Source organism: Nyctereutes procyonoides, unplaced genomic scaffold (assembly GCF_905146905.1).
Source record: "Nyctereutes procyonoides isolate TBG_1078 unplaced genomic scaffold, NYPRO_anot_genome, whole genome shotgun sequence".
Taxonomy (NCBI): domain Eukaryota; kingdom Metazoa; phylum Chordata; class Mammalia; order Carnivora; family Canidae; genus Nyctereutes; species Nyctereutes procyonoides.
In genome coordinates this window covers 4,896,495-4,920,983 of record NW_026575031.1, presented here as the reverse complement: position 1 = coordinate 4,920,983, position 24,489 = coordinate 4,896,495, and the positions used below count along the sequence as shown (strand labels likewise).

The 24,489-nt window shown below is 38.4% G+C and overlaps 1 protein-coding gene and 1 non-coding gene across 2 annotated transcripts; both read right to left on the bottom strand.

Moving 5' to 3' along the window:
- Positions 1-235: 235 nt before the first annotated feature.
- TMCO5A (transmembrane and coiled-coil domains 5A) lies at positions 236-14,613 on the bottom strand. Its single transcript, XM_055316617.1, has 11 exons — positions 14,579-14,613; positions 13,440-13,589; positions 12,893-13,016; positions 12,467-12,517; positions 11,653-11,724; positions 8,318-8,374; positions 7,883-7,942; positions 7,389-7,453; positions 5,824-5,881; positions 3,997-4,037; positions 236-434 (listed from the first exon to the last, which is right to left on the bottom strand). The coding sequence occupies exons 1-11, from the start codon at positions 14,611-14,613 to the stop codon at positions 236-238; spliced, it is 912 nt and encodes a 303-aa protein (XP_055172592.1).
- LOC129504290 (small nucleolar RNA U13) lies at positions 3,517-3,617 on the bottom strand. Its single transcript, XR_008663329.1, has one exon. It is a non-coding gene; the product is annotated as a small nucleolar RNA U13 (small nucleolar RNA).
- Positions 14,614-24,489: the final 9,876 nt, after the last annotated feature.

Genomic DNA, 24,489 nt, shown 5'->3' with positions numbered 1-24,489 from the left:
TTCACTATCTGGTACTATTTAGCTCATCCTATAGCCATAGAAATCTATTGACAGAGCTTTTTCCTGGGCAAGGTCAGTCTTGGAAAGACAGCATGGAAAGAGAAGGTAATTAAGTAGACAGACCTCAAGGCAAACACTGAGGAAAACCTTTTCCCTTCGCAAATTCCGCCGCCTCTTAGTCTACAGACTCAGACTCATCACTTGCCTTCTTTTGCTCAAGGATATTTCTTGGGGATCAGTGGGGTAACATGTCCTCTGTCTCAAGTGTCAGAGATGGAAAGAGGAAGCATCTTAGCTTCCACAGGATGCCCCTGCTCAATATCTTGGGCAGTATGTTGATAAGGAGATCTGGATTTATAAAACTTATATGGAAAAACAAGTAGCCCAGCAGTCTGATGAAAAATAGGGTGGTGAAAAAGACGTATTGAAAAATCCTGAAAAGAGAAAGTCAGGAAACTGTTAACCAGGGGTTAGAAAACCAGAAACAAAATAAAACTTCTGCCTAAATGTATGTCTTGCTCCTCCTTAATATTCAAATGTCTTCCACTAATTGTTATCTTCATTACTGAAGAATTCCTTGTAAAGGCAGCTCCTTCCAGTATGCTGGCTTGTCTGTTACTCTCTTTCATCACCATGTTTTATTTCCTTTTAGCATTTATGACTATCTGAAATTATCTTGTTCTTTTATTTTTTTATTTTTGTTTTTGTTTTGTAAACTTGTTTACTGAAGCATTTATAAAAAGTTGTAACCCATCAGCAGGGTATGTGTTTCTGTGAATCTGTATTTCCCCAACACTTGATATCAAGAGGCTTTAAAAATTTTGCCAAGTGGATATAAAGTAATAGTCTTAATTTGCACTTCTCTGATGAACAATGATGCTGAACATCTGTTCACAGGTCTTATGTGCTTCCTCTTACCCATTTACTAGGTTGTTCGGGCTAGTCTTATTGATTTACAGGAGTTCTTTATATGTTCTTGATATCAACCCTTTTCCATTGTGTGTACTGGGAATATATTCGCTCCACCTTACAACTTTCACTTGCTCTAAGGTGTTAAAGAACAAAAGTTATTTTTTAAAAAGTCTAGTTTATCAATCTTTAATTAAACCACTACTGTTTGTCACTTATTTAAAGAACTGTTCCCTACATCAAGGCCTAAAAGATGCTCCTATTTTCTAGTAACAGTTTATGGTAGTTTAAAATATGTCCACACATTCTTTGGTATTACACCCTTCAAGAGGCTCTTCTGCCTTAGAGTGTGGCCTGGACTTACTGACTTGGTTCTAAAGAGTAGAGTGTCATGGAAGTGACAGTGAGTGGCTTGTTAGATTACATACTAAAGGCATTGCAGTTTGTTCCTTATTCCCAGGAGGAAGCCAGCTGTCATACTGTGAGGATACACAAGCAGCCTTGTGGAGAGCTCCATGTAAGGAGGAGCTGAGACCTCCTGCTAACAAGCAGTAAAATTTGCCAGAATATGAGTAAGCTACCTTGGAAATAGATCCTCCAGCCCATCCAGGCCTTCTACTGACTCTAATTTTGGCCAACATCTTAATTGCAACCTTATATCAGACCCTGAGCTAGAAACACCCAGCTAAGTGGCTCAAAGATTCCTAATCCACGGAAACCGTGAGATGATAAATGTTTGTTGCTTGAAGCCACTAAGCTTTGGGATAATTTTTTATGTGTCAGTACATAACTGATGCCAAGTTTTAAAGTTTTTTTTTTCTTTTTTTGGACATTTAGTCCTTAACACATCGATCCAATCTCATTTTTTCTCAACTGGTTAACTATTTTTTTTCCCTACCATGTTTCTTGAACAATTCTTCCTTTCCTCTCTGAAATACCACTGTCACATATCAGAGTTCTATATATGCACTGTTTCTATTTCATTGGCTGATTTTCCTATTCTTGTGACAATATCATTCTATTGTAATTACTGTAGCTTTATAGGAAGTTGTGATATCTAGAAGGGCATGTTCCCCACTCCTTGCTCTTCTTTAAATTGCCAGGGTTATTTTTGACTCTTTATTCTTCTACATAGAATATATTTTAGAGGGATGCCTGGGTGGCTCAGTGGTTGAGCATCTGCCTTTGGCTCAGGGTGTGATCCTGGAGTCTTGGGATCGAGTTCCGCATCAGGCTCCGTGCAGGGAGCCTGCTTCTCCTCTCTCTGCCTGTGTCTCTGCCTCTCTCTGTGTGTGTCTCATGAATAAATAAATAAAATCTTTTTTTTAAAAAAAATATATTTTAGAATAATTGTATTCAATTTAATTTAAAAAAAAAAACCCTTCTGGGCAGTTTGGTTGGAACTGAACTGAGTCTATCATCTGAAGAGAATTGATACATCTATGATACTATGGCTTTCTATCTATAATCATGGTATTTCTCTTCTTTCATTCATATTACTTTTAATGTTTCCAAATGAATTTCTATAAATTCCTCTGTGATGGTTCTGATTTCTTCTTTAGCTTATGTATTATTTTGGCCTTGTGGTTTTACTATGATTTGTGCAAGCGAATCTTTACTTTTTCTTTTCCTGTATTACCCTTGTCCAGCAGTGGTGGGCTGCCACCAGCTGAGGAATAAATTCCCTACATACCTCCACCTACCAGTGAAAAACAGATTCTTCCCCACTAGTTTCCTTAAGATTTTCTCTAGAACTGATCTTGGTGACAGGAGCCAGGGTCTGTTAGAGTATAGCATCTTGGTCAGAATTAGAATCAGAAAGCTTCATAAACTTCTTCCTAGTATTCTCCTTGAAACTAAACAGTATTTATGAGAAAGTTCTGGGATGACATTCCCAGAGAAAATCTTAGGAATAATTTAGCTTTCTTATCTCTTGGGCCAGACCCAATATACCAGTGGCTGACAGGATGTTGGAGCAGAGCAAGAGGAGAGACCTTTGTTGTTTGATATGAAGAACTAGACTTTTAGGGTGTTGTCAGGTTCTCTTCGGGATAATAACTCTCTTTTAAGGCAGACCGTTCTTCTCCTGGGAGCCCACGTGGGCAGTTCATGTGAGGCATTGATGTCAAACTATAGGTGAAGGCAGCCTGGAAGTTCTAGGGAAATTCTGCTGGCTATCCTGGGAACATTGTGTTTAGGGATATCCAAATATGTAACACTTATCTGGTATGAAGGGGTATCCCCCCTTAAGCAAACTTTATAGATAATTGGAGTAGCCTTTAAGCACCAATAATTTTAACCATTTTGGTGGAACTATTTCTAAATCTTATTTCATACCACTTTGAAAATATGCTTCTCTATTTCTTCTTAAACAAATTCTAGTGAACATAATCTGATCCTTGGGGCTTCATGAATGCCAATTTTATTTTGCTATCACAGTAATTCCCTCAGGACTAATATCCACTTGGTTATTTGAATCTTGAGCTCTTATTCAGTTTAACAAGTATTTTCCAGCAATTATTATGGGCTGGGTACGATCTTTCACAATCATCTTCTCTCTTATTTATGTTAGGCAAGGGGATACTTGAATTTGCAAGTTCTCTACTATTTCTAATGTAACATGTTGTTACTGTCACAAGATTTGAGGTAGCTACATCTCACACATAGTGTGAAAACCCTATTCATCATCTTATGAACCACAAAAAGATCCCCCCCCCATTCATAATCTACTGATGTCATTGGAGAACCAGATCCATCAAGCTAATTCAAATTGTTAAAGGGAAAAAGGAGTAAGTGTAAGTTTGCCATCTCTCTCTTAGGTGATAAAATTCCTGTTTCTGATTACTGCTAGACTATTGGCTTCTAAAACTGGAAAGTTGAGATTAGGAATTGTCTTTGGACAAGGAAGTCATACGTTAGAACTAACAAACATATGTAAAAAAAGTCATCAATGACATTAGTTTGTTGACTTCACTCTGGGTGTGTGTATGTATATAAGGGTCTCCTTGTCTAGACTTTGTTATTTGCCAGGATAGCTAAGTGGAACTCCCAGTTTTCCAGGAAGTTTATTCAATAATGTCTACTTACCTTTTACAGAACCATGTTCCCTTCTTTTGGAGAGAATGATCCTGGGAGAAGAAAGGATATGGATAAATAAGCAATTTCTGGAAGCTATCATCACTGTCAAATAACATTCAGTGAGCCAGTAGTTAATGTTATATTTAGATAATATCTTATAATTTTTTATATGCTGTTTAAACAGATGGAATTTTCAAAGACAACCATATATGCATGCGAGTGTGTATGTATGTGTAGTTTTATCACTTTTAAAATATATTGATAGGAATAAATGAAGGCATAAAAAGGTTGCCCAAGGTCATATAGCTAGCAAGTAGCAAGGCCAGGCTTGGAACCTGGGTCCTCTGAATATGCATTCAGGGCTCTTTCAACTACACTGTTACCTCCTACTTAACCAGTAACCTTTAAAGAACTTTACAGGCTATGAAAATCACACAAATATATTCTAAGAGAAATTTTAAAAGCTATAAAAAATGTAAAGATGAGGATGTATCCTGGATTTCTGTGGCGTCTCTCTTCCAAAATATTTTCTCAGTCATTTCATTTTCCTTTTAGCTTCCTTGTGAAAAAAAAAAAAAAACGAAGAGGAATTACAGTCACATTTTAAAATTGTGGAAATGACACGCACAGAATTGAAATTAGAAACTTTCTGCGTTACAAATTTGGTTCTATAGCTTGTGTGAGTTTAAGTGGCATGTCAACAGGCCAGTTGCTCAGGCAGACTCTGTAAAGATTGTTCGAACATTATAGGTCATTGAACCATCATGGGACTTCGGTAATCTTGATGAAGACAACTCTGCTTTTTCTTTGAGAGGTGGTGAGAAGGAATACTTTGATGAGTCACTAAGGGGTAGATGGTGGGATATATCAGTGAGCATACCAAGCTTGGTTCTTAGAGAGGTGGGATCTAAGTAATTTCAGGAGTTTTGTTGTTGCTGTTTTTGTTAGTTATACAATATGCAAGCTTGAGGCCAGAATGACTTGTTCAGAATAATGGGAACCATGGTCACTGTGAATGTGGTCTAATATATATCCAAACATCTGAATGACTCCAGGACAATGATTGGTTGTTGATATTTGCTTTTTAGGAAGAGGTTATTTCCCTTTTTCTGAAATTATGAGGACCATATATCTCAATGATAAAATTTCTGGTGAATGTCAATTTTGGCTCTTAATCCAATATAAATTATAAAATTAAAGTCTAACAAAAGTTTATCTTTTTGCCTTATAAACTTGCTGTTACAAGATGCTAAGCAGGCCAAGAAGACTGGTGCTTTACATCCAATTCTGTCTCCTTTAGACCTTTGCATATCTGCTAATGACATCATGCTGTTAAGTATGAGCGGACACTGAAGCTGTATCATAAAGAAGAAATGACTTCTCATGTTTTAACTCATGGGCCAGCTCTGATTAGATGATGATAGGTGCCCTGGTGCTCTGTGTAATAAGAGTTTTGGGACCATGTTGGAATCACCAGGAAAGAGCATCGTGATTTCTGGGAGATGGGAGGAGTGGTACATGTGTCTTGTATTGACCTCCTCTCATACAGTGTATCCTCAATTAGTGTTTCTTCTTGCTTCCATCCTGAACTCTGTGATATATTAGGCTAGTTTCTTTGAGAATACATCATTTGCATGGCACCAAGAGAGGAAAGACCATTGTTTCATAGGATCTTCTTTGTGTGTTAGGGTTAGAATGCTTTAGAAATATGTCTGGTACTATTCTTGGAAAATGCACATGGGAAGATTGGTATGTGTTTGGTGGCTGATAGTGTTTTGGAAACTCCCTTGAAGGCAATGACACTGAGAGAAGCTGAAAGTAGAGTGAAATGCTTACTTTATTATTTTGGCTGTTAGACTCTCTTCTTGCAGAATTCATGCTCAAGACTTTTGATCTAGGGGAAAAAGAACATAGGGGTTGAATAAAGTACCTTCAAATATTCATACTATGTCATGGTTATTTATAAACAGTTTTATATTTTAAAGCTATATTGTGCACTATGGTAGTCAGTGGCTATATGTAATTGTTTACATTTAATGACAATAAAAAGAATAAGTTCCTCAGTCACAATAGTCATCTTTCAAGTACTCAATGGGTGGCTAGTGACTACATTTTGGATAGCACAGAAACTTCTATTGAGCAGCCCTATTCTAAAATCTTGGCTTACCAATGGAATCATACTTAATGTTCAGGAAGGATCTCAGAAGGTTTGAAGGTGTTCATTAGAGGCAAGGACCTCCAAGTTCTGGTGTCCTGGCCTCCAGGCCACAGTGTGAACTGAGCCTACTTAGAGGCTATATACAGTTTAGATCTTTTTCTTGGTCCTCAGATTCCAAAATATTTAATAAGTGGAAAAAATTCCCAACTGTTTAAGATTTAACTTCTAAAGAGGGTCAAGAAATGCAAGTGAGGTTTTTGGCTTTAGTTTCTCACTATTTAGACTCTTCTGACAAACTCAAGGAGTAATTTTTTGAAGGGGGATTTTCTCTATCATTTCTAATTTTTATATTTATTTATTTATTTATTTATTTAGAAAGATTTTATATATTTATTCATGAGACACACACACACACACACACACATACATACATACAGAGAAGCAGAGACACAGGCAGAGGGAGAAGCAGGCTCCATGCAGGGAGCCTCGACATGGGACTCCATGATCAGGTCCTGGCCTGAAGGTGGCACTAAACTGCTGAGACACCCAGGCTGCCCTATCATTTCTAATTTTTATTTTTATTATTATTATTTTTAAGATTTTATTTTTTTATTCATGGGAGACACAGAGACACAGGCAGAGGGAGAAGCAGGCTCCATGCAGGGAGCCTGACGTGGGACTCGATCCCAGATCCCAGGATCAGGCCCTGGGCTGAAGGCGGCGCTAAACTGCTGAGCCACCAGGGCTGCCCTCATTTCTAATTTTTAATGTTCATAGTTACATCTAGTATAAGTTTGGTTTCATAATATGATAGCCCTAGTTTGTATCTGGAGATTAGTTTCACGTCTAGCCCATATAGTTGAGTTTCTATATATTTTGGGAGAGTGGGAGTAATATTAATTTTAAGACCTTTTTTGTAAAATATAAGAAATGCCCTTTTTATCAAGGTGCCAGACCACTAACTTTTTAAAGCACATGTTCCTGCCTTTAATATAAAGCCAAATAATTGGTAAGGTGATAAAAGTATGAAGGAAGGTGTGTTTCTGCAGTCTTTTAAGACTGCATTTAAAAATGGATGTGGTTTAGTAAGGGTCAACCAGATCGATAACAGAGGGGAAGGTTACATAGTGTAGGGGCTCAATCAATTCCAAATAGGAATTGGTCAGAGGGAAGTTTGCTCTGACCCCATCTGAAATGGAGTTACCACTAAAACCAGGATGTTCCTTTGTTTGCCAAAGCTCACACTTCTCTTTCAAGGAACCGAGTCTCTAGTTCTTCTTCTATTTTCCTCAAAGTTTCCTGGTACTTCTTCAAAGAGAAATAAAAGAAACTACAGTTATTAGCCAGAAACTTTATGCTCTTTCTAATCATAATATGTATGTATTACTACATTGTCACATGAATGGTTGGTATTCCCACTGCCATTTTTGTCTCCTTTCCCAGTCCCTCAGCCTCCCACAACTCCAGATCTCTCACTACACTTCACCACTGGGCAGGTGCCTACAGTTGTTGGGATTATAAATAGGAAAAATGCTCATTATTAATTTAAGAGCACAGAGCTTAGGATAGTAGGGCATTAATAGAGTGGTTTTTGTGATGGAGTGTCATCCTCCCTAAAGGCCTTTGCATTGCTATCTTGAAGAATTAAAATTGTTGCAGTGTTCTTTGAAGAGCTTGGTTTCATTTCATTCTGTACCTTAACAAACCCATTGCTATCCATTTACTGAGAAACTGTACCTTTATGCAGAGGGCCTGATCTTCACAGAGCTGGGCCACAAATGCATAGTCTTCCATGACCTCGGAAGCCAAAATTCAGTCTTAAATTTTGCTCGGTAAATTGCTATAACAACAGTAGTTTACTAAGTTTCCGCTTAGGTTCCAGGCCCTAAATGTGTTTTTCTAATTGTTCTAAATATGTATTTGCTGTATGTGTGAACTCATATCTTTTTTTTAAGGATAAACAAGCTATATTTTATAGTCCCAATGAGAATTATTTGGGGACAGTTGGGAGAAAAATAGATAATGATTTATTGATGATATAGTTTATGGAAGGTATCCTGTAAAAAATGATAAACAGAAGGTGATCCAGGGGAATATATTCACATACTCTAATACATTCCTTCAAATCTTGTTTTCTTTCCTTTGGGAAAACATTGAAGTTATTGTCATTACCTTGGCTAGTTCTTTCTCTTGGACTGCACAGGAAGCCTTCAGCTGTTGTAATTTAGCCTGGAGAAAGGGAAGGATATTGTAACTCAGCCAGGCAAAAGCAGGATTCCATTCTGAAATGGGATCTGACAGGCTATCTTACAGGTGGTTCAAGAACCTCAGGACCAATTTCAGATGCTTTTTTAGTGGAGGGGAGTCAAACTTGAGGTGAGATGACTCTTGAGTTGAATTTAAATAATAAATATTAGGCAAATAGAGATCTGGAAGAAATATTTCCCATGCAGAAGTACAGCAAGGACCAAGGCTGTGAAATAGCACAAATTTGGTGTTTATGAAGAAGTTATACGGCAGAAGCATAGGGGAGATTGGTAAGAATGAGACGAGTGGGGGAAAGGTAGACACATATGAAATTATGTAGGGCCTGATAGCTTCTAGAGAGTTTGAGTATTTATTCTAATTACAGAGAGAAGCCAGGTGAGAGCTTGAAATTGTAAAGACATAGTCTGGTTTGTCTTCTTTCTAAAGAAGAGTGTTTTCTATGTGTGGAAGGTAGATTGCGGTTAAGTGTAAAAGCAAAAGTACTAGTTAGGAGGCAACTTTAGCATGCAGATGAGGGGTTGTGGTGGCTTGCAAAAGAGTGGTGGTAATAGTAGTAGTAGATAGGAGTAGATGCATTTGGCATATAATCTGTGGGCAGAGAGGACATATTATAGTCTTTCTTCCTTTTCCTTTTTCAGTTCTGTTTCATCTAGATACCATTATTTCACATTTGGACTTCTAACAGTTCCTTTCCTTTCCAGTCAATTACATCTAGGGCCAAACAACCAAATGTGCTAAGGGCTGTATTTTACTTATTTTAAGCAGAAAAAAATAATTTTTTTCAAATTATTATTAAAATTCTGATTAGTTAACATACAGTTCAATATTGGTTTCAGGAGTAGAATTTAGTGACTTATCACTTACATACAACACTTGCTGCTAATCATATTAAGTGTCCCCCTTAATACTCATCCCCCACCTATCTCCTTTCATCAGTTTTCAGTTTGTTCTCTATCATTAAGAGTATCTTGTGGTTTGTTTCTCTCTCTCTTTTTTTTTAAGATTTTATTTATTTATTCATGAGAGGCACAGAGAGAGAGAGAGAGAGAGAGGCAGAGATATAGGCAGAGAGAGAAGCAGGTTCCATTCAGGGAGTCCGATGTGGGACTCGATGCTGGGACTCCAGGATCACACCCTGGGCAAAAGGCAGACGCTCAGCCACTGAGCCACCTAGGCATCCCTTCCTTTCTCTTTTTTTCCTGCCTCCCATATGTTCATTTGTTTTGTTTCTTAAATTCCACATATGCGCGAAATCATATGGTATTTGTTTTTCTCTGACTTATTTCACTTGCTAAGGGCTATATTTTAAAGATTTATTTATTAATTTGAGAGAGAGAGAGGGCGAGAGAGAGCGCACAAGCACAGGGGGAAGGGCAGAGAGAGAGAGAGAGAGAGAGAGAGAATCCTCAAGCAGATTACACACAGCATGGATCTGACTTGGAGTTTGATCACAGGACCCTGAGATCATGACCAGAACTGAAAGCCAGGGTCAGATGCTTACTGAACTGAGCCTCCCAGGCACCCCTGAAGGCTGTATTTTAAGGACAGTGGTTTGAGTTACAAGGAGTTGAGGCAGACATCCTATTAAATTATTGAACTGATCACCAGCATGCAAGAGGAACAGAAACAAAATAAATGATGTATATTTCATAGAATTCTACAAAATAGGTGGATAAAATGGAGTGATCCAAGGGCTGATAATACTCTGGAATTGTTCAGGCTGGGCTGAGTGCTGCCAGGAAAACAAAGGCCAATGTTGTGCTGCAAACTCTCTATCTAGAGTCTATTTCACCTGACATGGCCAGCCTAGCCATACTTAAAGCATCACCACTAGATCTTGGCAGGCTTACTATTAGAAAAGCTTGTTTTGGGCAGAAGGAAGAAAATCAATCTCCTCATTGCTGCAGTTTTATAGCAAGGATAGTAAGGGAGCTTCATATTCCTTCCTAGTCTTAGTTCCAATTTATTCTTGAGATACACATAGGCTCCAAACTTCTTTCTTTCCTGGTAAGTTTCCTGGATGGGCATGCCCAACTAAGCTTACTTGGTGGCTTTGGGTTTCCTCTTTTTTTATGGCTGTCAACCCTAATTTGGCTAACAGAACATAGGGCAGTAATGCTCTCTTCTTTCACTTTCTATTTCTATTTTCATTGTGTCCATATCTTCAGAGGCTTCATGCACAGTGTGAGCCCAAGTATGGGCTTAATATAGGTTTAAGAAGCAAAAGAGATTGAGAAATAGGGACAATGCATTTAAAAGCCTATTGTATATTATGCTGTTAGGTAGTAAAACATAATTTTTATCTTTATAGAGCCTGAAAAATTCTTCTGTTTGTTCTTAAATGAAATACATAAAAATAACTATCAATTTAAGAAAAAAATAAGCAAGGGGCACCTGGCTGGCTCAGTCAAAAGAGCATGCAGTTCTTGATCTCAGAGTTGTGAGTGTGAGTCCCATGTTGGATATAGAGATTACTAAATAATAAAATAATAATAATAACAAACAGCTTTAAAAAAAGCAAAAGAGAAATTAGGTAAGGCAAAGACATAATCTTACAGAAATGATCAAGTAAGAATTTTATGTGCTGAGTAAAATAGTGTCTAAACCTTGTATTTTTGAGAAGACGGATTGTGATTGTGCTCAGGTTTTTAGCTCTAGAACACAATTAGAGAGATGCTAAGCACTGTATGATGCACTTAGTAGGTAGAGGTCACTATGTATTTGAATGACCAGTAGAATGAATTCTTTTCTGAATTGGAGTCAATGACAAGGTGTGTAAATTACCTAGCACACAGTAGATTTACAAATCCAAACTCTGCCTCTATGAAGTCATACATATGCTTCAGCTAGACTTTTGAATGATCACCTTAAAATTGTGACTTTTTAATGTTTTAGAACTCTAGAAAAAGAATATTTTATATACATAATTTCATTCAGTTTTCAAACTGAGGCTGAGAAGGACTGATTAAATTGCCCAACTTCATGTATTATACTAAGTACCGCTGGGGGCAGGATTGAAACGAGGGACTTCAATGCTATATATGCATTTGAGCATTTGTGTTCTGTTCTTTTCATGGAGAGAACAAAATATAGGCTTCAGAGTGAAATTCCTTACAAAGGGGAGAAGAGAATCAGCACCTAGCAGTCCAGGCTGAAGCCTGCAAAGAATTTATCCTAACTTTGACCATTGTTTACATGTCATACAGCCCAAACCCATTTGAGATTGCTTTTTGGTTTACCTTTGACTCTTCTGGGGATCCCTTTGGATTGTCTTGTTCACACTTGGTTGCCTTATGCGATTTCCTTGTAAGCTATGGGTTCAAATAGAAAAAAATATATTTCAAATAAAAATTCTATCAAATTAAAAAATATAGAAGACAAAGACATTCTCTGGTGTGTGGAGCCAGTAACTTGGCCTTGATTAGAGCTACCAGGAGATGGTCCCTTGATGGAAACTTGGTGTCTTTGGGAACATCCTTATTCTACCTCCATATCCCTCCTCTTGTTAGTTTTGACACCCAAACTAGAGTCTGCTTAAAGCAGGAGTACTTCCCTGAACCCCCTAATCCATGCCAGATTATACAGGGCTGCAGGCATGGGTCAGAAAGTAGGGTAATTATAAAGAAGCCCACTGTATTTTGACTAGGAGTTGAGGTAGAGAGAATACCTGGACAAAGAAGAGGGAAATTTTTGGCATTAAATATTTTTAGCAGTCTCTAATGAAAGTAAAATTAACCTCTCACCACAAGGGTCTCAGTCAATCCCTTCAACAAAGTATCTGTTGGGATCCATTTCTTTGTGACAGAATGAAGAACTCATGGGATCACTGAATACCTGGAATACCCTATGCACTCCTATCACCTGATGCTTGCAGGGAAAATCCATGGCACCTAGGTCATGAGGTTCAGCCTCAGGACAGTGGGTAGGATTAGTATCCACTCCCAGAACAGGTGTCTCTGACATGTGGGATCCTCTGTGATCATTTTTCCTCCCTTGCCTCTTAGATGATTGTGGTGCTTGGGGACACCCAGGAACACAAGAGCCTCACCCCACCTTTCTTTGAAGTTCTTCTATACTGTGGACCAGAGTTTCATTCTTCCTATCCTGTTGAGAGAAAGAAGCAGAGTATTAAGTGTGTATCTGCACACTGCCATCTGTTTTTATTCAGTTGATTGTTCTCCATTTCACCCCAGTGATATTTTCCTGTAGTAACCATACCTTCCTGCATAATGTCAGATAAAAGATCTGTGGTTTGGTCTCTATATGGACACACCAACTTACTAGAGGTTGAGAGGTCCACATGCAGGGCTTCCTAATATTAAATATTATCAGAGAAACCCTACCGTCCACACATGCAAGAACATATTCTGCTATGACTTTGGGGCTGACTTTTCTTTGTATGCAAAAGGGGAGATTATTTTATCTGACAGGGATGAGGAATACAATCTATCAAATGGCTCTTCCCTGCCTCTTGCTTACAAGTCTAGCTGTTTCTTCTTCCAGCTCCTGCAAGGCTTTTTCCCTCTCCATTGCGATGCAGTTCTCCTTCTCCCACTCCTCATCTTCAGCCAAGTCTCTGGTCTGAGTGATCTCACTTTCCAGCCTGGAAAACGTAAGCAGGCACTATGAAGAATGACAGCCTTAGAACTGATAAAACACATGTCAGTTTTAAGGGTACTTCAATGACAATAAATCCAAATCCCAGGTTGGAAACCCTTTCTTTCCTGGATCCTTAGGATCAGAATGACTCTAAAGATAAAACAAGTACGATTCCGGTGATTCCTGCATCAAACACCCCAAAGTTCTTTTAGCTCAGGTAAGAACCACTCATTCTTTTAAGATTTTCTCTGAAACTTGCTGTATTTCAGGATTTGAACCATAGACCAACACCAAAGAATGAAGAAGAAACTTTTTTTGTTATATAAGATACAGGTTCCTAGCATAAGCTGGGATATTGAGTTTTGTTTCTTTTCCTCCACCCAGTTCTTTGGATCAGGAAGGTCCCTCACCAAGCCCCAAAACTTACCTCTGAATCTCATTTTCTTTCTCGTGGATTTTGAGAAGAAGTTCCTGATTTGCTTCATCTATTCTCTGCATATCCCTTTCAAGATCCATGTTCAAACTGTTAATGTTCCTCTTTGACTGGACCAATCTTAAGATTTCCACTTTTTCTGACCTATAGACTCAGCCCCCAAAATGAACAAGGGCCAGTTATCTTAAGATCAATAACCTTTGGACTAAAGAGGATATCTAGTAGACATATAACACATTAGCTTGGCTATTTCTGGGAGTGTACTTTTTCATTTTTAGGGAATTATGTTTCTTAATCATGCTCTATAATTTGTTTCAGTAATTCTTAATTCAGTCAGCAAGAAAGGTTTTACCCAGTATTTCTCACCCAAAGGGCTCAGGATAATAGTGTACCTCCACTTTGCTTCCAGGAGAAGTTTTACTTCCTTAAATAGCCTTTTGCATTGGAGAGAATGATTTCTCAAATTGTTCACAAAGCCTGCTCATGTGATATACTTTTATCAAGTACTTTTATTCAGGTAGCTGGTACGTAGTTGATTCTGCTTTATGCAGAACCATAAGAAATTTCCATTAGCAGTTAGGGCTTCAGTCTTTTCCTGCTTCTCCCCATCTGAAAACTTCTCCATTGCCTGTTAGAAGGCTTGAGAATCTACTATGGTAGTCACTCCATTGAGCACACACAGAAGTAATCCAGGCATTCACTTTCAAGAATGCAGACATCTTTTTTGAAGTAAATTTGAATGAAATAATTGTAACTTAATGCTAGTGCAGTCTAGAAAGTTATCTGGCATGTGGGAAGCTCTCAATAAACTTTTCATTTTCCAGTTCGCCAATTAATTGGTTTGTCTCTAAAATGATTAACTGGAAATAAGATAGTGAGGCAGAGGGACCTTTGTTTTGAGTAGGCATGAGGGAGGATTTTGGAAAAGGAAAGTCCTATCTTGGAAGGGCTGGCTTGGATGGGGGATTTGCAATGGATATCACTTCAGGAGGGCAGGGGCACTTGGGGCTGAGTGCAGTGATGGATAGGAGCTGAAAGAAAGAGGGAAACTAGAAGATGAAGAAAGGAATCAACAGCAGACATGCTCATACCTTGGTCCTTGGATGTGGCTTTGCATAATTATGACTACTTACTCATAATCTAGCTGCTTGTCCTTGTGTTCTTCCATGGTAGATTCCCTAAAATACCAGCAGAGATGTATCTAATGAATTGGGGAAGTAGGTCCACTCTGTAACTACACGAAAGTCCCAAAATATAGGAATAAAATTAATTGGTTTCCCCCCTCCCAGTTCTACGTTTTGGACATAACAACAACAACAACAAAAAAGCCTTGTGATTCTTCTGCCCATGATATGATTATGCCTCAGTAAGGATACAGTGAAGATAGAAGGATAGTGCTGGAAAATTCAATATAAATCCTGTTGGCAGTTATACTAAGATGATTCACCAACACAAAATCCTTTGAAAATGTGTACATGACAATAAGAATCAATAGAGGTTATCGATTGTTCTTAAGTCTCTTTTTTTTCTCTATGCCTGGCTGCTTCTCTTAAGACTCCATGGTTGGATACATGTCCCCTGAAAAATAACCTCTCTTCTTTCTTGTCTGACTTCTATAAGGATCTCCAGATATTAAGATCTCTAGTATTAAATAGGACTCAGAAAAAATAAGCAGGAGTAAATAACTGGCTTTTGTTGGTACTTAGTTGCCTTCTTTTCTCCAATAAACTCTACCTCCCTTCTGATGTATGGTCTTCTTGATTCTGCCCTAGTCTGTTAGCTTCTGAAGAGTCTAATCTTTCCACTGGAACCATCCAATAGAATCTCAGAACTTTGCATAGTGTCATGACTCTGTTATTGACATAAGATGGGTGGGGCAATATGTCACAGTAGGGTGGGTGGCAATGGATTCTTATCATTTGTGCCAAGTTCACAGCCTAGAGGGATACATGTTTCAGGGTTGAGTCTTCCCTTTGGTGGCAGTAGTTATAATGGATCTGATTTCTAGGCACTTTGAAGGGTTAAGCCTCTGTCTTTATTTCTCTGGCAGATTGAGCACTTTTCCTGCCCGAGTGTGACTCATATGGGAACTCTAGGTCCTAACACCAGTAGTCCAATCCTAGAAAGTAGCCAACTAACTACTCATTCATTCAACAAACACTGAAACTTTGAAAGAACATCTATTTTTGCCAAGCACTATTATAAGTACTCAGGACAGAGTGAACAAAAGAGTCCAAAGAACCTGCCTTTATGGAGTTTACACTCTAGGGTGTGTGTGTGTGTGTGTGTGTGTGTGTGTATGCCGGGTGGGTGGGTAAAAGGGGTAACACAAGTAACAGAATAAATGAGTACATTTATCTTATCTGGTGTGTACATTTTGGCCAGATTCTGCACAATTTGTAACTTTTTGTGTGTGCAAGTCACTGGAAACCTGGGTTTCAGATCTTGACTTAATAAGGACTGCATTGAGTTGATTTGTGGGCCAGAGTGACTTCTTACAATACTGTAGTTTCTAACAAACTATTTGTAAAATTAATGGCCTCTGATGACCCCCATTACCATCTCCCTTCTTCCTGAAAGAAGGCATTTCATTGCTTTATGAAGCTGTACACAGAAGAGTAATTAAGTAACAATTCAGGCCAATGGCCTCTCCCAGGAATTAATGGTAGGGAGAGTTCATTAACCCCAGCTGGTTATAGCTTCTCCAGGAAATGCCCTGGACCAAGGTTATCGTAGCGATTAATGTATTGGATAGAGACTTTAACTGGGATAAAAATAAAGCTCCATCTCCTTCCTGGGGAGCTTTTCTCCTTGAGGGGCTACCAAAGGCAAGCCCGCAGGAGCAGCGGAACCCCAAGCTGAGGGGGCCTTGCGTGGGCTGAAGACAACAGATTGCCATTAGTGAGAACTGCTAAATCAAGGTAAAAGCAGGGCCTTGGGGGCAGATTAAGGTCCTTGATATAAACCTCCCCGCTCTTTGGGAGGTGGCTTTTGATTAACACCCAGTGCGGCTCTAGGGCAGCTGTTTCCCCTTGTTAACTTTTCCATGCCATACCCTGCCCCGTGCAGAAGAGTCGCGGAGAGATGCCGATTTTGCTGCATTGCTGCCGGGGATGCAGTGACCTTTATGTGGAAGCCTGTTGTGAAAACACCCTCTTTTGACACGCTGGACATTTGGGCTCTTTCTGCTGGGGCTCTACCCTTCTGCAGCGAGGGCCCTGGTCAGATGCATGAGTCCCTGATAAGCTGCCCTGGCCCTGGTCCTTTCTGCTGCCTCAGGAAGATGGAGACCTATTTCTTCTGCTCACTTCAGTTGTCCTCACTTTACTTTGGTGAAATCTTCTCAGATATTTTTATAAATGAGCCTGCTTTTGAGGCTCATAGCCAGGCAAGGCTCTAGAACCTCATTTTAGATCAGTTTTCAAATACAGAATCAAGTACACTATTTTCCTTATGTCCTTACTTATTTTTAGTAACTATTTCTGTACAGTCTTTAGGCTCATAAAATCTCTTTGAATTTCCTTTCAGAATACTTCTCAGAATAGCTTTTTCAAAAGCAGAAACTTGAACCAAACTGAAACGTAAAGCAAAGGCACAGAGAGAGAGAGAGAGAGAGAGAGAATGTACCAGTACTTAATATGGTTATTATTTAATATCCAGTAAACTATGGTAGTTTAAATTGACAAAAAGTTGTGTATTTTAAAACTAATCCTTCTAAATTTATTGCATCATTGCTATTACAACAGCAAGAAAGAACTAAAAAGGAAAGTTCACCAAGGATTTCACTTCAGCAAAAACCCTGTATTTTTCCAAATTTTCTTCTTCTTTTCTATTTTTTTTTTGCCTGCTAACAAACCATCTTTTATAGTTATCATAGAATAGATATACTGTGGTGTTTTGCCTTTTCACTTAATATTTTTTATGAACATTTCTCAGGTTGCTACATATTCCCTATAATTATAATTTTAATCTCTACATAAAAGTCTATTGAGTTGATAATATTTATAATCCATTTCAGCATACCCCTCTTTCCATACTGTTTATCTTTTTGCATGCCCATCTTTTCTCCAAGGCCAGGAAGAGTACCTGCATTAACTTTTTAGAGCCACCATAACAAAGTACTGCTACAGATAGAGTGATTTAAACAACAGAAATTTATTTTCTCACAATTCTGGAGACTGTGAGTCCTGAGCAAAGTGTTGGCAGGGTTGTTTCTCCTGAGGTCTCGTTCCTTGGCTTAGGTGGCTGTGTTCTGTCTGTGTCCTCACATGGTCTTCCCTCTGTGTGTGTCTATGTCCTAATCTCCCCTTCTAAAACGACACCAGTCATATAGGACTAGGGCCCACCCTAATGACCTCATTTAAAGTTAATTACCACTGTAAAGACCCTATCTTCAGATAAAGTTACATTCTGAGGTATTAGGTATTTAGATGTCAACATACGAATATTGGGGAGGGGGGAACACAAGTCAATCTATGTGAGACACTCAGCAAATCTTTAACTGTGACTGAATTTATGAAGAACGTTTGAATTGTTTTCCCTTCCTCTAATAACAGCCCTTGAATATACATGTATAGTCTTTATATTTTTCAGGTATAACCAGAATGTCAAAGTATACATTTATATTTTTACCAATTTTGAATGTTTATTCATTAGAATATTAGTCAACTGCTTTTTATTTTACAAATGAGGAAAATAAAGGCAGGAGAGATTAAATGTCTTGTTGAGATTAAAAAAGATTAAAAAATATCTGCCAGACGTGAGACCTCATCTCTTACCATTATCTGGCTCATTCTTCTGTAAGCCTGGGAAAGTATAAGAAGAAGGCATTTCCCTGATTGTAATACAGGGCTGGTATTAGGGACTAGCAGTTATTCAGGGGGTCTCACCTGTTAGTGACATAATTTTGGTTTTCAATGAGATCATTTCAGAACTCACCATAATAATCACTGCTTTATTTCAAATCTGCTTCTCTAGCTTTAATTTAAAAAGTTTGAGGTAAGGAAGTGATCATTAAATGGAGGATTCCTAAAAAGGATAACCAGAACCTCTGCAAGCAAGCTTGCATAAAAATGCTACACTAAAATCTAGTGTAATTTTATACTCCCTTCTCAGTCCTTCTGTGTTCTTTCTGCCCTGTACTGGGAACACCTCTAAACTTGCTGATTGGCCTTTGATCATTACAGAGGAGTCTTTCATGCATTGAGATGTTAGGATGTCTTTTACTTAACAGAAGTAATATTATACTACAATACTTATGCTATGAATGACTAACGTTTGGCTCTATATAATCCATCATTCTTCATTTGTTTAGCAGACATTTTTCTGAGTACCTAAGTAGATAATGGTATGTCTCAAAGACAACTTGAGTACTCAGTTTCATAAGTTACTAACTACATTGTGATAAATGTTATGGTGGAGGCAGCTAAAAATTGCTTTCGAGTTCAGATGGGGAGCAACTCTATGAGTTAGGGAAGCTTCAAAGGGAAGGTGCCTTTTGGATTGAGTCTTAAAGAAAGGGAGTAAATTACATATAATAGGAAAGGATATTCTAAGAGGAGGGAATGATAGATTCAAAGGCACACTATGCTCAGTGAGTGGTGAAAGTTCACTGTACTTTCTCTCTAAAGCAACACGTCCCAATGTGTCGTACATGAACAGTTGGTTGTGTAATTAATAGTTTTAGGAGGTAACATTTTTTATTTTAAAAATTAATTTTAAATAGGGATGGTTAAATATTTGGTAGTAAAGCTACAAGTAGTACATTAAAACTTAGAAACATTGCTTTGCATGAAAATAAATGTATTGGAGTAAAAATAGTACTTGGTTTAAAGAAAAATATTAAGTAGATAGTTGTTCTGGGGAAGGTGAATGTAGCAAACATTGTGAAGGTAGAATGTGAGTAATTAAAGTTTGGGGATTAGTGCTCTAAGAGCATATATGGCATGACAGGAAAGGAACCTCGCTGTCCCTTTCCCACCATCCTGAGCACAAGCACTGCATACTTGTGCTCAGGATGTCAGGTTTCATCTTGAGGCACCCCAAGAAGCATGAGAAACTTTTAGGTAGAAAGTGACATGGTCATTTATTTGAGAAAGATAATTCTGGAGCAGTGAAGGATGGATGGGAGGAAGAAGCCTCCAGTGCTGTCCATACTGTGCATTATGATCAGACATCTCAGGGGAGATATTTTACTTTAGCTTTCCATTTGGCGAGGAAGCTCAGGTTTTTTATCAAGCATTTTTTTCCCACTGGAAGTTGTATATTGGAGCTTTTTTTCCCCCTTTATATTATTTTTGGTTTGCTTTATTTTTTTAAAGATTTTATCTTTTATTTATTCATGAGAGACACACAGAGAGAGGCAGAGACATAGGCAGAGGGAGAAGCAGGCTCCCTGCTTCATCAGGGAAGCCTGATGTGGGACTTGATCTCGGAACTCCAGGATCACTCCCTGGGCCAAAGGCAGATGCTCAACCGCTGAGCCACCCAGGCGTCCCTTTGGTTTGGTTTACAAAAGTAATATTAAATCTTCTTGGTGAACAATGTCTTACCACACCTGTAATGAGAGAGTTTTTGTCTCTAACTCCTCCACTTTTACTTCTGTAGCCATTGCTTGCAATCTAGAGATAGTTTGGTCTCTCCTTATTCTTTCAAATTGTTTTCACTGGGGCTAATTCTTCCCCTAAATGGAAATGTGGCAATCTCATGACATTTTCTGGTTACTTTCAGTCCCAAAACGATGTTCCAGTTCAGTAATCCAAGGATCTAGTACCATGTCATAATAAAAACTCTGTGCCTGGTGTGGAGTGGAGGTTTCTGCCCTCTGGGAGCTGAGGCCTGCTATGGGTGGAAAGACTGCACTGGGAATGGGCTTGTTGACTTCTCTCTTTCCACAGGGAGCACACCTATCTCTCCGTTCCACCAGGCTGGCTACAAATGAGAGGAGGTAAGATAGGAAAGGGGACTTTAAAGTCCTTACTTGACTGGTTCTGTTGTGTACCGGCACCCTGTCCCTTAGGGCCTGCTTGGAGTGTAGACCTAATGCTTTCTCTTGTGGAAGTTGTTGGAAATTGCCAAAGCACTCTTGTGGCATACCTGGAAATTCTAGTTCTGACCTGGACAATTGCATGCATGTCTAATCCAGTCATTCATTTGCATCTCCCTTAGCCACTAAGACTTTTGTCATCTTGCCAGGTTCTCTTGGCAGATCACTTGGCCTTCTAGTTGGCCAGGACTGGTTATATGATTTGTAGAACATAGTGAACTGAGTTCACGCTGTGTAGAACTCTGAGAATGAGGGCCTTTTCTCAAAAATTAAGAATTTAAAGTCAGTGATAGCAGCTATCCTGCAAGTAGACTCTCTTTTTATTGGAACTTGATGCGCACATCTCTGACCCTAAATTCTTCCTCAAAGCTGGGCCCCTCCAGTGCTTCCACAATTTTCCAAGGTCCTGCCTGCCTAAGTCCCCATGTCTCTATGGTCTGCCTGCTTACTGGAATGTGCCCATATTACCATTTGTTGGGTGTCCTTGCTTCTAATCACCTGCGTTTCCCCGCTCCTTTGTCTCTATACCAGCTCTCTAGATCTCAAATGCTTTTGGCACAACCATCCTCCATTTTGCTGCCAAAACAGAATCTTAATAGCTGCCCCTTCCAGAAATTGTATTTTGCCCCTGTTTCAGTAGCTTCTCCTTATGTGGAATATTCTGCTAAGAATGGCATGCTTGCTATAATAATATTAATGTATAAATTGGGGTATTTTTGATGAAAGTTGAAAAATGAGATTTTATAATTAGGATATATTTTGAAAATTCTACGCACGGGGTATAGTTTGGTGATACTTAAACACATGAAGCACTTTCGGGAGCTATTTCACAAATAACAGTGTTCTCAATGTCTGAGTTATGCTACAGTTCAGAAAGAGAGGGTGCTCATCTTCAAATTCAATCTTTTTCTTCCAATAATCATTGATTTTTGTTTGGGTTCTTGTAATTTTAATAGACTTCTTTCCCATAAAAATGTAAATAAACAAAGATAAAGGTGAATGCTTTCTTAAGCAGATTTTAGTTTTGAACAAAACATCTGTGAGAGGTCAAATTTAAGATAATTTCAGAATTCTAAACAGGTTTTATAACCTCTATTGGCAAGAGATCTGTATTTGCAGAATCCATAAAGCTTTTAAGGTATAGTTGATATTGAAACAATAATGACCCTGGAACAGGATATTTCCTGGAGATTAATGACCAGCTGGGAGGGGTTGATGGCCTGAGGTGTAGTTGAGGGCCATTAACCTCAGACAGTCATTAAAGCCCAGGAAATGTCCTATGTCTAGGTCGTTATTGTTATTATAAATTGAAAATGGAAAAAAGAAACAGGCATACAGATGATCTGAAGGGCGCCTCCATTTCCAATGGTTTGAACAGGGAGAGTTCTGGGAGAATTTATTCCCCCATTCATTAGCCAACCAATCTCTCTGAATCCTCTGTCACATTGCCCTTCAAGTGATGGGTCTTTGTGCTGGAAATCCCTGAATTCCCCAGACACCTGGGTAGAGAGAACAGTTCCCTTGTTGTAGCTCCTTTTGCTCAGAGTGACTGGATTAAACAAATAGTAATGGTGAATAGCTTTGCTACTTGCTCTTAATTGTACCCTGCGTTACCATCAACTTGCTTCCCATGGGATAAGCTGTTTTCTTATCTATTTAGCTGCAGTAAACTTCGCAGAGCTAAATTTTAAGCCGTTGAATATGTTGTCTGTGCTTATTTCCCAGGTTGTTGGGGGTGAAAGTGCATGTTATTTGCTTTGCAGTTGTGTTGTCTTTAGTCAAGCTACATATGGCATCCCAGTTCAATTCCTTATTCAATTTCCAAAAAGTACTATAGATATTTTGAATTCCCAACTAAGAAGCAATGGTTAGTTTTGAATGCATTAAGTTTCAGCTTTTATACTAATCCTGTAGTAGCAAATTCACCTTCCTCTTTTTTTTCTTTTCAAACAAAATATTCAAAATGGAGAAGTTACCACTTTAGGGTTTCCACTTAGGCTTCATAACACAGAGTGGGATATGAAATATTAGGCTAGAATATTCTGAAACAACTTGCCAAATTTATTTTATTCATTGGGTATAAGAAATTTCATGTGAGATTTACAAAAAAAAAAAAAAAAATCAGAGCAGTATGACCTGAGGATCATTAGGCTACCATTTCTTTCAGTTAGTCAGCATCCCATCTGAGGCATGCATTGGATCAGCTCAAAATCATCACAGATGACTGTAAAAGAAAAAAAAAAAAGAAAGAAAGAGAGGAAGGAAGAAAGAAAGAAGGAGGATAAGAAAGAAAAACTCAAACTATTTCCCTTGATAACATTGATCAAGAACATTAGCTTTATAGAAGAATAGCATTTAACTGTATAGTACTAGGCTGCCAGTATTATTATGAATTTGTAAATATAATATATGGTCCATCCTCAAAAGGCTCCTCTTTTACCTGTAGTGGTGCCTGAAATTCCTGTTACTCATAACTTTGATCTAAGATATTGAAAGTCCCAGTAAAACTGCAAATGCTAAGTTTTCAACCATTGATATTTACCCTAATTTTAAGTTATTAAATATTCCAGACCATAGTTAGCATGTGGATTCAACATAATCAAAAGGTAAGATGAATAAATAATAAAGGGAAGTAACATAAAAGTATTCTTTTTTCAAATCCCTATCAGTGCAATCTATGAAATTCCTTTTCTTGGCAGTATTTTCAGAGTAATTCACACTCCCTTTGATGTTCCTTACAGTCTTCCTCTTCCACTGTTCTTTCTCATTTTAACACGTTTTTATCAAACATGGTTCTTGTGCTAGTCTGTGCTCTGTTGCTTTCTAGAATCTCTTTATGTTGACATTTCTGGTGAGGTGGGCTGATTTTCATGTGGGCTGCAGGATTTGTTGTTGCCTTATGGTGGCACAACTCATGAAATAAATGTTACCCTATAGAGTTGTAGTATTACTCTGGTGAAGTGTGGAAGAACTCTATTTCCACCAGCTACAACTGTTCTGTTTTTGTCATTGTTGTTGTTTGTTTGTTTTTAGCAATAATCTGATTTTGAGTTTTTATTTTCATAGTGTACCTGTTGATTTCCTACTTTATTTTAATTTAATAATTCTTCTTCCCACCCCTTTGACTTTCTATATTACCCCATCTAGTGGAATTTGGTGCAAGTTATTATGGAAATAGGTTGGGAGATATTACAAATGATGTTGTCCATGGTGACCTATAAAATCAGCCCTTGGCCCTCTACTGAACTAGGCATTTTGAATCTCCCTTTGGGATGAATTCTCTGCGTATTTCACACTGCTGAAAAGTTCCAGGGCCCTCTCTCTGAGAGGTTCTGTAACTACATTTTTACACCATCAGTCATTGCTTATTGATGAAGGCCCTGCAGTCATCCTGGGTAGTCTACACAGAAGCATACTGCCATATCTGAATTCTTGCATCACAAGGGTAGACTAGAGACCCTTTGAGGACTCTGACTTCCCATTATTTTTTCAAGTATTTTTAATGTGCTTCTGTAAGGGATACTAAAAAGCATAAGTATCTTGAGTACACAACCACAACGTAATCTAGGGAAGGGAGAGAAAATGAGACAACATCAAATAATGACAATCTGGCTGTCTTCATTCTGTTTTTTAAAAGATTTTATTTATTTATTCATGAGATACAGAGAGAGAGAAAGAGAGACAGACAGACAGAGAGAGAGAGACAGAGACAGAGACAGAGACAGAGACATAGGCAGAGGGAGAGGCAGGCTCCACGCAGGAAGCCTGATGTGGGACTTGATCCCGGGATTCTAGGATCATGCTCTGGGCCGAAGGCAGGAGCTCAACCACTGAGCCACCCAGGCATCCCACTGTCTTCATTCTAAAAGAAGATGAAATCATGAGAAGTTGTAACTATATTTGTTGAAGGGTTTCAACTTATTTGGGTATAATCTTCCAATTTACTGCTCTTCTTCACTGTATTATGATGTAATTATGTATTATAGTACATCATTATAG